Raw genomic sequence first — 16,410 nt, forward strand, 5'->3', positions numbered from 1 at the left:
CTTAATGCCCGTGTGACAGCAGGATCTGGACTCTCTTACCCAGAGGGCTGAGCGACCAGGAGGCGGCCCGCGCTGGTTAAATTCTCACATTATAGGCAGGGTGGCGAGACCCCGCCCCGGAAATGCGTGTGCTAGCTTTCTGTGTGCTTAGGTGCCCGAGCTACTGAGGGTCTAGGTCCGGGCAGCCGAAGAGTGTGGTAGGTAACGGTCGTCAGCGCAAGGGTCATTTCGTCGCTGGGAAGGGACGGCCCTCGCCCGCGGTGATGGTGGTGAGCTATGCCCGTGGTCCTCAGGGCCGGGACCCGGGCCCAGCCCAGGCTCCTTTCGATGTGCTGTCTTTCGTTAGCTTCCCCGACCCGCGCTCGCGGGCCTGTAGGGCTCTCCGACAGGGCGTGCTACCGGAGTTGGCCTGAAGCCAGTCCTCGCTTTGTTTTCTGGCTCCTCCCCTCCCGCCTCTCCCGCTGTCTCCGCCCTATTCTGTTTTCCCAAAGACTGTCTGAACTGGGAGGGATCCCCTAGCGCCCTTGTTTTACCAGTGAGAAAACTGAGGCCTTTAAGAACTGACTTGTCCAAGGTCACTCTCCGTATTTTGGGGGCCAAGGCAAGATCAAGTTCAGTATTCTGCTAATGGTACGGACTAGACCTTAGTATTATTTTGAAAATGTTAGCCTCCAACTGCAAAAGCAAACATATCCTAGTCACTTCTCAACCTCTCCTTTTTCCTGTTCCATTAAAAAAAAAAAAAAAAAAAACTCTGAAAACTCACTGCCAGTCTTGAGTCTTCATAGAGGCGGCGAGCGAGGTTGGGGACAACAAAAGTAGTCTCAAGTTGGTGACAGATAAGTGGAGTAACGTTACCTTATTCCAAGTTTTACAGTTTATCCTCCCTGTCCTTTTTACACCGTTTTGGTTGTCCGTTTTTACTGAAAACTGAGAATTTTCTAAGTTAGGAATTAATTTGGTATTTGTTTTCTCCTTAACCCAACCAGCAAGCTTTGATAAAGAGCATATACACACACACATACTTAAAGCTAGTTTGGCAGTTGTAATTCTGGGTACATACTAGTGGAAAGTAAAGTAAAGCACTTCAGATCCTTACCCAGGAATTTCATTTTTCACAAACTGTGCTTACTCGTCTATTGATATTTAGGTTATATAGCTTCCCCCAAATTTTGAATACAGTTAATTAAGATGCAGAAATGATTAGCAGTCAGTTATTATGTGTGGTTAAAGTATTTTGCGGCTTCTGGGGTCACAGACCTGAGTTCAAGTCCTGCCTTCACCACTTTTCTATCTCGGTGCCTCAGTTTCCTCATCTGTAAAATACAAACTATGTTAATAGTACTTGCATAAAAGAATAAGATCTGGGAATTAAATGAGATTAAAAACTCAGTGTGTTAGCTCAGTTCCAGGTACATAAGTGTTTAATAAATGTTACAGTAATTGTCATTATCTAGAGACTTATTAATAAAGGGTACATGGGGGAAGAAAATTGTAAAGTCATGATCATGACTTCTTGGGATGCAGTAAATAATATTAGGAGTAAGGACCTTGTTAACACATTGTTGAAATTTATCACCCCTTCAGTTGATAGACAGAATGTTAAATGTGTTGAGGTGCTTGAGAGGATTTAGAAGAAAATGCTTTGTAAGTGTTCTATATCTGAAAATACATGTTGATGTTCAGGTTAGCAAGATGAACAAAGATGCGCAGATGAGAGCAGCAATTAACCAAAAGTTGATAGAAACTGGAGAAAGAGAACGGTAAGTAATCGATTGTGTTAATTAATTACATTTAACATCTTTAAATTACAGTTATAAGAATCTAAAAAGTAACCAAACTGATGTCAGTGGAAATAATTACAGAAAATTGAGATTATCAAAAGCAATTCCTAACATCTGTTAAAAATGCTTAGGTCTGTTCAATATTGCAAGACTTGGAGGGAAGTGGATCATGTAAAAAGATGAACAGGAAGTGACTCTCTCTCAAAAAATGTCTAATCTAATGGAGAAGAAAAATACATACCCAGATAACTACAATTGAAGATAAAATGTTACCCACTTTTTAACAGGGAGACAACATGATGGACCAGTTTCAGTTACCAAGCTCTCTTAACCTCAGAGCAATGTGTGCTATTCCTACTCTCTGAAACATTCTTCTTCCTTCCCCCATCTTTAACTAATTCTAGCTCATTATCAGGTCTTAATTTAAGTATCATCTCTTCTAGAAATCTGTTAACTCCCAAATACCTTGTTCCATCATAGTATTTAATCACTTTGTATTATAATCACCTCCTTTGCTAGTTTGTATCAATAGAATCTGAGTTCCTTGACAGCAGAAATACTACTGTATACCGAGCATCGTGCCTAGCACATAATTGGCCAGGTAAATATTTGAAGAATGAACAGGTTTGGAAGTACAGAGGAGAATCTAAGGAATCAAAAAAGGCTTCCAGGAGCAGGGTGATAAATTGTATGAGAGAAATATATATAAGGAACAAGAGGGATCTCTCAGTTCTACCTGGGGATTAAGGTAATCAGTAAAGCTCTCACAGAATAGTAGAAGTGGTACTTCAGCTGGATAAGAAGGATCCGCAGTTCCCCAACCCGGTAAAGGAGAAAGGACAGTCTAGGCAAATGGAACCGAATATGCAAAGTCAAAGAGATTTGTTACAATATGATAATATTCTGGGGGACTGTGCAGTTAAAATGTGAAAGACAGTGGACAGGAGAAATGTGGCTTTTTGTATGAAATCTTTCCATTCATAATGATAAGAAACTGAACTCAGTAACTGGCTCAGCCAATTTCTATATAAGATCGTGTGACTAAAAGTCTAGGGCTTGAAGGTGCTTCAGGCACTCAAAAATTGTTGCCAAGAACATGTCTGTCTTTCCGTCTCTCATCTCTGCTTTCCTCTCTGTTGGCTTTATTCTCAAGAAGGCACTACCCACAAGGTGGCAGAAATTAGCGGTTCAAAATTTACATCTCTCCACCTGAGACTACCGTTCTCCTAGTAGTTTCAGCAAAGGACCTAGCTAGATTACCATCCTACTTAAGGTAATAGGCCATTCATAATCAGCGTTGCCTAGGTCACATTTCCATTGCTAGAGCCCTACCCGGATTTCTTACACCAAGAGTTGTGGAGTGTTTTTACTGTCAAAGAAATGGCAGGAAAATAGGTGGTAGTTTGCAAAAACATCTGTTGTTGACTTTATCCTTGGGTGGTGGGAGTCATTAAAAAATTCTAAGAAAGGGACTGACTAGATCATATTTGCACTTTAGGAATGTTATTTTGGCAGTATGGAGGATAGACTTGAAGGGCTAGAGATAAATTGCAGAAGATAATAGGTTAAAAGTGGAAAACAGCAAAAATGGAAAGGAGAACTTACAGGTTTTTTTTTTTTAAGTAAAATCAACAACCCTTGACATGAGGAATGAGGAAGAAGAAAGCCTCTAGAACAGTGCGTTGGGAAACTGAGAGGATAGTATTGCCAATAATGGGTGTAGGGTATTATGTATTACTGGTTTTTTATCTGTTTTCATTCATGCAGCTTAAAGTTACTGAGTTTCTACCATATGCCATGTCCTGTTAGGTGCTGGAGATATAGTAGTGAACAAAATGAAGCCTGTTCTTTTACACAGCTTACATTCTAATGGGAGGAGACAGAAAATAATATGTAATATGTCAGATGGTGATGAGTTCTAGAGGAAAAATAAAGCAGAGAATAATCAGGTGTGTTATTTTGGATAAGAAAAAAAAAGTAGTCTTCACTGAGATCAAAAGGATATGAGGGAGTGAGGGGACTCTTAGGAGCCATGGTCCTGACACAGTAGCTTTCCTGGCATTTTTTTTTCCTTGTGTGCCTTGTGGGACCTTAGTTCCTGGACCAGGGATGGAACCGAGGCTCCAGCAGTGAAAGCGCCAAGTCCTAACCACTGGACAGCCAGGGACTTCCCTTGCCTGGCATTTTGAGGAACCCATGGAAACTAATAAGACTGAGTCAGCTGGGTGTAGGAAACAGTAAAGTCAGAGGCATTGCTTCGGAGGGGGCAGACCATGCAGGGTCATTTAGGTTGTAGTAAGGACTTGAAATTGTATTCTGAGTAAATTGGGAAGCCACTGGAGGGTTTTGAGCAGTGAGAGGAGAAGGACGTGTACAAGGGAAGTAGCAGGGGGACGAGTTAGGAGGCTTTGGCAACAGTCCAGTCAAGAGAAGATGGTGGCTTCAACTAGGTAGTAATGGCAGAGGTGGTGAGAAACATTTGGATTTCAGGTATATATTTTAAAACTGGAACCAATAGGATGTGCTTATGGGTTGGACGTTAGTGTTATCAAAATTGCTGAGTGGGGCTTCCCTGGTGGCGCAGTGGTTGAGAGTCCGCCTGCCGATGCAGGGGACGCAGGTTCGTGCCCCGGTCCAGGAGGATCCCACATGCCACAGAGCGGCTGGGCCCGTGAGCCATGGCCGCTGAGCCTGCGTGTCCGGAGCCTGTGCTCCGCAATAGGAGAGGCCACAACAGTGAGAGGCCCGCGTACCGCGAAAAATAATAATAATAAATAAATAAAAATTGCTGAGTGAAGGATGCTGCCAAGGTTTCTAGCCTGAGGATCCGGAAGAATGGAGTGGCCAGTCTGACAAGGAGAACAGCTTGAGATGGAAGAGAAGCAAGAGTTGGGTTTTGTCCCTGTTACGATTAAATGACTTAAACATCTAGATGGAAATGTCACATAGTGGATGTTAGGAATACGGAAAAAAGAGCAGTTTGGTTTGGGACTTGACATGTTTAAGCTGAGAAATGAGGTGATTTAGGCTGAAGATTGAGGTTTTATAAGACTAGGTATTGCAGAAGGATAAAATATTTTATTGCACCCATGATGCCATTAGTTGTAATACCCACCAATATTTTTTTAACCTTTAAGAATAAAGAAAATACTGCCAATTAAATTATGATAGGCATGCCAATTCCTGACTTGTTAAAATGTGGGAAAACACGGTCTTAGAATTAATGAAATACCATAGTTAATGTGTAATTTAGAAGGACAATGAGAAAAAGGGAGGGGCAAGTCTGAGATTAGATATATAACGGGGCAATAAGAGAGCTAATGGGTAAGAATTTGTAGTTAAAGAATGGATTTTGGAGTTTGAAGATTTCAAAAGTACAGCTGCTTCAAACTCAACTAATACCCTTCTGAAGTTGTACAAAACCCACAATATTCCTGTTGGTGGAGGGAAGTAGAAAGTGTGTAAGAAGGCCAGAGTAGGGTTTCTTAAGAAGAATTGTACCCCATCCACTTCATTGAATTTTACTGATGACAAAAATGAGGCCCAGCATTTAAATGACTTGCATAAGACCAAAGAACTTTTTAGTGGTAGAACCAAGATTAGGCCGTGGTTAAAGTTTTATAACTGGAAGGTGGGATTTTTAATTGAACAGTTGAAGCTTTGCTTCAAGCATTCCTATCTAAGATATTGTACACTTGAACACTATTGTAGTTTAATTTGGAAACACTTCTTTTTCAACAGCCTCAAAGAGTTGCTGAGAGCTAAATTAATTGAATGTGGCTGGAAGGATCAGCTGAAGGCACACTGTAAAGGTAATCTGTTTCATTTAGAAGATAAGCTAATTCCATAGCTCTCAACTGTGTTGGTTTGGAATTCATTAGAAAAATTATAGTCAGTATTTTAAGATATATTGAGTGCTCAAGCATAATTTTAAACAAATAGAAAATTGAAGCTTGTGGTAATAGATTACCTTCTCTCAGTGATAATATGTAGACCTATTCCTTAATTTTTAGAAATTTTCTTTGTGTTTCTCTTAAAACAAGTGAGGCAAGATTTCCTCTGGCATGGAATATGGAATCCCACCTTTTTTGCTGTGCCTACTCAAAGTGAAACATTAATTATTCCTAGTCTGTTTTTCTTAACACATTGAGCACTTTACGGTTGGCAGACTTACAGGAATTATATCTCCTATCTTTAACAGTGTTATTTTTTAAAAAATCATCTATAAAAGCTCTTAGAAAATTACATGTATTTTTAAAATTATAAAATGGGAGCTTGTTAAATTGCAATTAGGTATTGATGATTATGCCATTAGATACAATTACAAATGTCACTAAGATGAGCCTCCTTCCTTTCTGGCTCAGCTTTTGGTATGCTGGAATTCTGGATATTTATAATGAATTCTCGTATTGGTTTCTACAAATGATAATAGAAACTATATCATTAACCGGAAGAAGGCAATGTGCCAAATTAATAAAAGCATAGACTTTGAGGTCATACAGACCTTCACTGGTAAGACTAGAGCTGGATTTCAAGTCGTGTTTGAATGAGTTATTTAATCTTTAAGCCTCACTTGCCTCACCTCTGAAGTGGGAAAAATGCCCAGCCTGTCAGCTTATCGTGAATATTAAATGATGCAAAGCACCCAGCACATAATAGGGGTCCAATAAGTGTAAACTCCTTTCTCCTTCTTTTGGCCCAGCCTAGAGAAGAGAAAGGAGCGAAGGAGTTGTTCTATATTTTAATTTGGGGCTGTGAAATTACAAGTTAGACTTAAATTACAGTTTTTTCCCCTCCATACATTCAAGAGCTGATATGATTATCGTGAAATAAGATCTGTGCAGTTGTAAGTTTCCAGTTTTTTACAAATATTAGATTTGAATTTGCAGTTCAGATTCATTCTAAGTGTTATAATTATTTTATGTTTTTGATCTGGTGAATACATACTGTGTTTAAGGTTGAAATAAACCTTCATTAGAAAAGAAAAAAAGAAGTGTCCTCTTTTTTTTTTTTAAAGACCAGTCTGTACTCTAAAAACATGATCTTAACCCTTCCTCTATGAAAATCTTTCTTACAGATAATGATTTTAAATGATATGATTTGTTTTTTGCTTTTGCATAAGAGGTAATTAAAGAAAAAGGACTAGAACACGTTACTGTTGATGACTTGGTGGCTGAAATCACACCAAAAGGCAGAGGTAAGGAATGAATACAAATTGTGTGAAAGGAATTGTGGGCTAAGACATGATTTTTTTTTCTCTCTTTTGCTGGTGCAGCTTTTCTTTCGTTTTACAAGGAAAAGCACCCTTTCCAAAATTATGTGGGTACTTGCATCTCCTCTTTGGGAAGAGTTATAGTTGCCTCACCAACTTTTGTGCATGGTCTTGAGTAACAAACAAGTAAGAGGTGTAAAACGTTTTTGCACTGTTAAAACAGTACACAAATGTAAGTTGATGTGGTTGTTAGAACAGATCATTTTTATAATACAGGATTTTGTAGAGGCAAATATTACCTGAAGCTAGGATTTGTAAACTTTAGCCTGATATTTAATAATTCAGAGCTTTACACCAGCCCCTGAGTCATTGCTCTCTTTCCTTACTAAAAATAAACAAAAATGTCTTCTTGAATGTCTAATTACGAATTTGGTAGCTCCATAACTTCATGGTCAGGGTAATTCATATTTAAGACTCATACTTCAACTACCTTCTTAATTTCTCCCTTTAATACCTTGTTTAGAGAAGCCAAAGGAAAGAGAGGAAGTAGTATATTAACAAACTATTAACAAAATATTTATATGTAATAAGTATTAAGTCAGGAATTACATCATATAATTAAGTGTAATGAGATTATTTTCATCATTTCATTTGAGGAAGTCAGTGGGGGGAGGGAGAGTTGTATTGTAAGTGGAAGCAGGTAAATTAGATGACCCGTTAGTTATTTCCTCACACAGAAATAGTAAAAAGAATTTAAGTGTGAAAAGTAAATGATTTTAAAATTATTACTAAGGAATACTAGTCCCCTGAACTGCTACCATGTGGAAAGAGCGACAACATCTCATGGTCCTTTCCAGCCATCTTCCCCCCCCCCCCCCCCCATACGCGAGCCTCCCACTGTTGTGGCCTCTCCCGCCGCGGAGCACAGGCTCCGGACGCGCAGGCCCAGCGGCCATGGCCCACGGGCCCAGCTACTCCGCGGCATGCGGGATCCTCCCAGACCGGGGCACGAACCCGTGTCCCCCGCATCAGCAGGCGGACTCCCAACCACTGCGCCACCAGGGAAGCCCTCCAGCCATCTTTTTAGGGCTGTTTACAGCTAAACAACATGACTTTTTTGCTCAATCATGTCTCAGGAAAAGGAGGGGGAAAAAGCAGTATTTATTGTTCTCCCCATGGATTTATGTTTTAAAATAAATTTCTGTAATTTCTTTTTCTACTTTTCTTCTGTAATTTATGCTTAATCTGTTAACATTTAAGAACTTAATCTGTTAACAGGGTAGAAATCATCCTTTGCTTCTCCTTCAATACTTGTGTGTTGGACATTTCAATCCTTTGTAGCTCCCTTGCTAGAGAATGAGCAAAAAAGAAAAGAGAAGTAAAAATAAATCTTTTCTTTTATTTTCATAGTGTTCTTTTTATTGTCAAGAGAGGTATTTGTTTTTATTTTTTAAATTAACATACAGTAAAATTGACCCTTTTTTAGTGTCAGTTCTATGAACTTTATACACATGTATAGATTCACTCTAAAAAACTCCCTCAAGCTGTTCCTTCATAGTCACACCACATCTCTAACCCCAAGGCAGCTGATCTGTTCTCCATCACCATAATTTTGATTAAAAGTATATTTAACGTACATAGTGATCACATTTGCAGTGGACTTGAATTAATTATGTAGTCTTTATTTCTAGGCAGGCTTACAGTAAATTTATAAAGAGGAGTATCTGTATAGTTAATTCCCTATTGTCCTTATTTTTAGTAGCCAAAAAGGGGGAAAATAGTGTAGATTTATTTATTGACATTTAATATTAATTTAAATTTCAAAGAGCAGGACTTTTTTCCCTTTTTTTTTTTTTTTCCATGCTACACGGCTTGCAGGATCTCCATTTCCCAACCAGGGTTTGAACTCGGGCCACACAACAGTGAAAGCCTGGGATCCTAGCCACTAGGCCACCAGAGAACTCCCATTTTCCCATTTTTAGTTTAATATTCTGAGTAGATAATACAGTTACATGGTTGAAAATTTTAAAAATAAGCCTATAACAAATACAGCTACTGTTGAAGCTTTTGCATCTTTGCTCATTCAAGTATATGCATTTATTTCAATACAGTATTGCCAAATTACCTTCCCCAAAATGTTTTGTCAGTTTATTCTCCCACCAGCTAATATGAGAGGGCCAGTTTTCCCTCAGTCTTGCCAATATATACATTACTGACCTTTGGATTTTAGCCAGTCTCATTGGTAAAACATGCTATCTGAATGTGGTTTTAATTTTCATTTCTGTTGTGAGGTTAAACTTTTACATTCAAGAACTATATGCCTCTCCTTTTCTTCATCTCCTTTGCTCATTTTTCTGTAAGCCTGCTGATCTTTTTCATATCAAATTGAAGAAATTGTGTAGTAGAGAGATTAGCAGTGTTTTCTCAGTTTTTGTTTATGGTAATTTTGACCAAGCTTATTAAGTTGTTGCATTTGAATCAAATTCATTAATCTTTTACAGCCTCTGTTTAAAAAAGGCCTTTTCTATTCCTAGTTTAAAGAATTTTCACATGTGCAATATATTTTTAGGTATTGGATAATTCATTCAAATAATGAATTGCAAATATACTTTATTTTCTCAAATGTCTTTATTTTTTTATTGAAGCATAAGGGTTACTTTTGAAATTATTTTGTTGGTAGTCCTGAATAAAATACCAAATCTCAAATTGACGTATATTAATTGGGATCTTCTTTACTCTTATGTTTTTATTTTTATATTTCAGCCCTGGTACCTGACAGTGTAAAGAAGGAGCTCCTACAAAGAATAAGAACATTCCTTGCTCAGCATGCCAGCCTTTAAGATTGAATTAGATTGTGTTGTTTTGTGGTTTTATTTCTGAAAGTAAAACTTGCCATAAATTAGGAATTGATTTCCCAAAATAAAATCCTTTTTTGTATGATGGTATACAGTTTTCAGTAATGATGTATACAATTGTATTGATTTTTTTCCCTAAATGTGTTATTTTAATAAATATCTCATGAATGAGTTTGAAGTTTCCTTGGATTTTGGAATAAATGGGACTTTATTAATAATTCATCAGATTTGTTAAGAGAAAAAGTCAAGCAGTGAATATAGTTTAAGTGTTCAGTATGTAAATGTTAAGTAAGCAAATCTCTGTAATAACAGTTGAGGAGAGGTAAGCAGCCTCTTCTGATTGTTTGGATGTAGTGTATGCCTCTTTTGAATTCCTATAATATTTTATAATATATGTCCCACCTTGTACTACAGATATCTTATTTCTTATTTGTTATAAACGCTGAGGGTTAGGACCGGGTCTTACTCATCTTTATGTGCCTTCCTTATTCCTCAAAGAATTTACCATCTTATTGGAAGAGAGAACATTTGCAAACTGGCTCCATACCAAGCTCCTCTCACATACTCTACTCATCTGAACTTTGAAAGCAGAAACTAAATTGCATCCCCACTTACTAAGGTCAAGAAAGAACTTAATGGGAAATAATCTCCACCCATAGCTTTACTCTGACATCAAGATTGGCAAATCCATGGACTTTTGTCTATTCTTATGTGACCTCTGCTGGAAAACAAGAATGTTGACCATCCGGCCACTTGGAACTCTTCCCACTGCTCACGTTGTTTATACCTACCACTGGAAGCTCCTTCTGTTTCTTGTGGATACCTTTTGCTGTATGGAACTTTAAATAATGGTGTTTCTTAGTGCTCCCTCTGGGCCCTCTGCCTAATGATATAATTTCCTGGGCAGATACCAGGAAAGTTGGGTCGGACCATGGCTTCAAATACTAACAGGTTGATAAATGTTAAATTGCATCTCCAGCCCAGCCTCCAGATCCATATACTCAACTGCTATGGATCAGCTTCCTTGAATGTTCCATAAACACCTCAAACTGACCCCACCTGAGAGTGATTTTCTTTTTCCTCCAGTACTGCCCCTACTGTGTGGTGCCTCCCAGACATACAGATTACCTGAGGAGCTTGTTAAAATACTGATTCTGAAGGTAAGGGATACGGCACAAGATTGTGTATTTCAGGCAAGCTTCTCAAACATGCTCGTGCTGCTGATCAAGACCATTTTGAGTGTAGCAAGACTAAATTGTCCCCCTGCCTGCTTAACTTAGGCCCTCTTAGTTCAAGCCCAGATTACTTCAGTCGGCTCTTAATATTTCCGCACTCCAGTTGCTCCGTGTTTCCTCCAATATATCTTCCATATTATTGCCTAAGTGACCTTACTAAAATTCAAGCCTGGTCATTTTATTTCCCTACTTGAAATTTCTCAATAACTTCTTAGTTTGCAAGGTAAAATTCAAGCTCTGCCGTACCACCTAGGCCCTTCTTGATCTGCCATTTACTTATTTCTCTGGGTAAAGAGGCCCCAAAAGTACCAAGTTGTTACATCTGTAATACATTGGAAAATCCACGAAAATGGAAAGCCTTTCTACTTACGGCATTCCTACTTGCCCTTCAAAATTCAGCTTGAGTCATTGCCGAAATATTCTGACGTTTCTTGCTCTGGTTTAGATTCCCCACCACTGTTTTTCGGTAAGAAGCACCTGTGCCTAATTTCAACACTGGTTTTCCAACTTCAACATGCATCTCCTGGAGGGAAGGAAACATGACTAATTTTTACTTTGTATGATACTCATTTGTGGGTGAATGGACAAAGGAATATATGAATGCACTAGTGAATGAACATTATAGGAGCACCAAAGAAGGTAACAATTGAGTGTAGCTGAGGAAAGCCTTTATGTTAATTTTTGTTTCATGTTCTAGAGATACAACTTTATATTTCTGATGAATTTATAGTTTAAGTGTAGTCATTGAACCAACTAGACTTAATTATGTAAATTTTGAGTCCAAGATACACACAAAAAAAATCATAAAACTACCCCAAAGAATTTTTTGTTTCGCCTCATCTCTTGTAAAGCAATGATCCAAAGTAATGATAGTTATATTCACCATTCTGCTACCGATTATCAAAAAGGAAACAATGTTAAATGGTACATAAATGTTAAAAATGAGTAGTTTTTATTTCAGACTACTGTATATGAAAGCGAATCAAAAATTGCTCATAGAAATAACTTTTAATAGCTCAAAAGCAAATATGAGAAAATGGAAAACAAGTTATTATGAAAATATTTTGAAATGGAACAAAAATAGCTGAATCAAAAATATGTAATAGCAATTCAAAATACTAAAGAGCCTAGATTTAAAATAATAATGCTGAGAACTCCCCCACCACCTCTAGGGGTTTTTTTTGACATCTTAGAAATTATAGTTTGCATCTAGAACACTGATACCTTTTAAATAAACCGACTTTGTGTATATTTTGACTCACATCACTGATTTATGTAAACTAGGAACACATTCTTTAAAAATCTTGCACCCTTTCGTGCTCAATGTTGGAAATTCAATAGAAGATTACTGTTACATGACTGTGCTGGGTGAGTAAAATACTAATTAAGATTACCATAAGCTTCTCTTGTATAGGATTAAAGAAGACCTAAGTAAATTATTTATGTAATCGCTTTGCTCTGGCATCACAAGTGTATCATTTGGTTGCACAGTGCAAAGCCAGGGCCTGGGTTTTCTGGGGATTGGTAATTGGATATGGGACATTTCATAACTTGAAAAAAGACTCCATCCAACTCAAGAGAATTGTGACAGCTGCTCAGTAGCTGACGTTGGAAATGATCCAATGTGTGTGTGTGTGTGTGTGTGTTGTGTGTGTGTTAACCCTTCTTGTAAATGGCTATCTCATGTTACTCAGTGACTCCATAAAAACCCCTCATATTTACCATTAGAAACCACACAAAAGTCATTGGATGAATCTTCCAAGAAAACTAAGAGGTGCAATCAGACAATTTGAACTGTGGTCTCATCTATTACACTGAATTATCAGGTAAGGCTGACTCTTCTGCCTCAGTTTCCTCGTCTGCTCAACAGATCTGATAATGCTGACCTGGAAAGAATGAAAATAATTTTTAAAACTGTAAATATTATTAGGATAATTATAAAAAGCAATCTGGGTAATCAGAAAAAGCAATATGGATTCACATTACTCCTAGGAAAAACTAAAAATATTTATTTACTATGTGTCTTCTAGATTTATTTAGATACATGAATTACACTTGTGTGGAAAATAGCTGCTTTTATTTTTCAGGAATTTATAAATAATATTAATTGCCATGAGAATACCTACAAAAATAAAGACCAGCATAACTTGATCAGAATAGAAAAAAAATCACTATAATGGCACTTAGCAGGGTGAGTTGAAATTATCTTTTTACCCTCGTTTTACTATGACACAAACTGTATCCCACTTCTCTTTTGATCTTCGGTGTGAAACAGTAAATTCTTGACGTGTTCTTTTGAATGAATTAAAAAACCTGTTTATTCCAGACTTCGAATTTATTTGGTTATTCTGCTTATCAACCACCAGGGGGCATTTGAAACCTGTATGTTGATCCTCTCTGGGGCTCACTGAAATGTGTTCTCATTTCAACAGGCCCAAAAGCAGGCCAGTCAGCTTTTTCAAGATGAAAGTGTAATTGAATTAAAGCTTAATATGAGGACCTCAGAATGTGCTTCTAGTATAAATTAAGATGAAGCTACACTGAGATGTTATTTTACTGGGATAAGAATAATAATAATGTAGATATTATTTTACTGGGATCATTTTCTGAAGCCAATTTAGTAATTCAGGCAGCAAATTGATTTAAATAGCATACACCACAACTGAAATGATTCTATTTCAGCTATTTTATCAAAAAAGAAGCACAGTATGTACATTAATAAATAAAATAATTTCCAGTATATTTTCCGTCATGCTCCTCTCTCAGAACGCCCTTTTAAAAGGTAATAATATTCATATTTTCCTTTTTCTTACTATGTAACTTTGTTAAAAAATATACATATGTGCATAAATAGAGCATTATATAGTTCCAAACCCTGTGGACATTCAGTGAACGTTGGCTTATGATGACAGTGGTGAAGAAAGCCAACAAATGAAGGCAGGCAGAATCTGCACTCGTGGTGCACTGTTGCTCATAAAATAGTTTCAAGTACAGCAGCTGGTACTTACCACATCTATAAATGCTTTGGCTTTGTGCCTGGGATCACCAGAATTAAGTGATAATAAATGCCTTTCATTTACTTTATACCTTCGTATTCTAAAATTACTTGTGGAGGGCACAGCTTTGAGAATTTATCCTTCTTAGGCAGCTAGTTACATCAAAGTTGGGCTTTGGCAGGGTAAGAGGCACTAAATAGAGTAATTGAAATAGAGATGTCCATTAAACCACAGCCTGTGTGACTGGGTAATTTAGGTAGTGATACACATCGTGTCATTTGGGGAGTGTTCAGTGTGGCTAGTACAGTATGTAAGTGAGTGCTCTGGTCTTCTCAGTTCTACCACTATTGTGCTTAAAGACTTCATTAGTCACTTAAATGTTCTACGTGCAGTTGCCTATCAATAACACATCTCCTTTCCGCTAGGGATGCTGGGAGTATAATAAAGTATGGGAATTATGGGCACTCCTCTTCGGAGGTGTGACATAAAGTCAAAGTTATGGTAAAGGACTTCACAAGTCCTTATATATATGCTGTACTTTTCTCCTTGTAACGGTGCTCATAAAACAGTTCTGTGTATGGAGTCTATCTCCCATATTTTACCCCATCCATAAACGTCGGGCTTTCAGCAGACTATTTCATGAAAAAGCACTGAGGCTTTCACTGATCAGCTGCATTTCCTATGTTCCTGATACAATTCTTTCACTTTACAGAGACTTTGTAGAGACCTCGTCAGTTAATGACCCCTTTATCATTATTATCCATCACTCCCTTCATGTTCTCTCTTCCCTCCCTACCCGCTTAGATTTGATGGTTTATCATTAGAACTCCTCTACAATTACCCTGAACTTCTCTCTTCTTTTTTTCTAATCTCACACACAGTCGTGCTTAAACCTAGTTACCCTGAGCGCTTCCTCGCTGCGTGCACCTGATCACCTGAACTCTGTTGAGGAAAATCACACAACCCTTCTGTAAGTTCCGCTCTAAAATAACGACATTCTCAAAAACAACTGGCATGAACTTTTCAAAAATGTTAATGTCAAGAAAGAATGAAAGACTAAAAAAAAAAAAGACACAAAGGTCAGGAACCATTCTATGTTAAAAGAGAATGAAGATACATTAGTATTTAAAGCAATGTGTAAATAAAGAAATAAAACAACCATTAAGAACATTATTAGGGTAATTGGAGAACTTTAAACATGAACTGTGGCACTTAAAATTCCTGAATATTACATTTGTATTCAAGTAGAATGACCTTGTTCCACGGTGAAGCATTTAGGGGTGAAGTGTCACATTGTAACTAACCCTCCAATGGGTTCAACAACAGAAATGTATATATATTTAATATGGAGAGAGAGAGAAAGAACATGTGAATCTAACAGAAGAGGATGTAAATGCTTATTTCAGATAGGTTTGAAATTTTTCAAAGTAAAATTTTGAAAAGAAGAAATGATCACAAATCTCAATGAACACTTTTCACTGCTTAAGAACTCTCCTACGCTTTTCTAGTATTGAATATATACATTTTCCCACCCCCCTGAAATGCTTATTTCACACTCCTCCCCTGTACTAACAACACTGCCTTATGCTTTATCAAGGGACAGCTGCAATCAGACAAGAACCCAGCATCACCAAAACTACCAGCCTTCCTGAATCTGCACCCACACATCCAGCCTTTCCTCTGCCTGTGCTCTGTGCTTCTCTCTCTTTCTCAATGATTGCCCTCCTGTGGTTGTCCCCCTCTTCCGTCAGAAGTTTCTCTCTAGCAGCACAGTCACTTAGCGCAGTAGTGTCCCTCTTTTATAAAAACCATGCCTTGATCGCAGATCTCCCTCAAGGAACCGCCCCATTTCTCTGCTCCCATTCAAAGCAAGGAAGGCGGCATCACTGAGTTGTCTCTAGGTACTGTCTCCACTTCTTCACCTGCCACTCATTCACTCATGGAAATTACATTCCAGTGAAACTATTCATGTCAAGGTCAAGAGAGACTTACTACCTTAATCAACCTCTTGGCAGCACCGTAACAAGTGACCACTCTCCTTCCTCAGACACATTCTTTCCTTGATTTCTGAGCTACAAAACTATCTGACTTTCCGCCTAACTCACAGCTGCTTTCTGTCTTGTTTGCTGACTTCGGCTAGACCTCTAATTGTTAAGAGTTTCTCAAATCCTAATCACGTGATTTAGTTTTTTCTCTATCTGCACTCTCCCTAAATCAAGGGTTCTTAGCTGTTTTTGTGTTACTTTAGCAGTAAAGTGAAGCCTATGAATTCTCTCCCAGAATAATATATTTAAATGCACAAAATAAAATTCTTAGAATTATGCAGGA

At 37.8% G+C, this 16,410-nt stretch overlaps 1 protein-coding gene across 2 annotated transcripts; it reads left to right on the forward strand.

Annotated features, from left to right (window-relative positions):
- The first annotated feature begins 111 nt into the window (after positions 1-111).
- ENY2 (ENY2 transcription and export complex 2 subunit) lies at positions 112-10,904 on the forward strand. 2 transcript variants are annotated; one of them, XM_060127953.1, is made up of 5 exons: positions 112-197; positions 1,687-1,763; positions 5,526-5,596; positions 6,907-6,981; positions 9,760-10,904. In XM_060127953.1, exons 2-5 carry the CDS (start codon positions 1,696-1,698, stop codon positions 9,834-9,836), a joined length of 291 nt encoding a protein of 96 aa, XP_059983936.1. In that variant the 5' UTR covers positions 112-197; positions 1,687-1,695; the 3' UTR covers positions 9,837-10,904. The 2 variants fall into 2 exon arrangements, with proteins under 2 accessions (XP_059983936.1, XP_059983935.1); XM_060127952.1 differs by having other exon boundaries at positions 124-269.
- Positions 10,905-16,410: the final 5,506 nt, after the last annotated feature.

Source organism: Lagenorhynchus albirostris, chromosome 17 (assembly GCF_949774975.1).
Source record: "Lagenorhynchus albirostris chromosome 17, mLagAlb1.1, whole genome shotgun sequence".
NCBI classification, from domain to species: Eukaryota; Metazoa; Chordata; class Mammalia; order Artiodactyla; family Delphinidae; genus Lagenorhynchus; species Lagenorhynchus albirostris.

What these genes read in the sequence shown, in the direction of transcription:
- ENY2 (XM_060127952.1), top strand. An exon ending in GAAACTGGAGAAAGAGAACG is followed by an intron (nt 1,764 to 5,525) that starts GTAAGTAATCGA and finishes CTTTTTCAACAG; the next exon opens with CCTCAAAGAGTTGCTGAGAG. An exon ending in AATCACACCAAAAGGCAGAG is followed by an intron (nt 6,982 to 9,759) that starts GTAAGGAATGAA and finishes TTTATATTTCAG; the next exon opens with CCCTGGTACCTGACAGTGTA.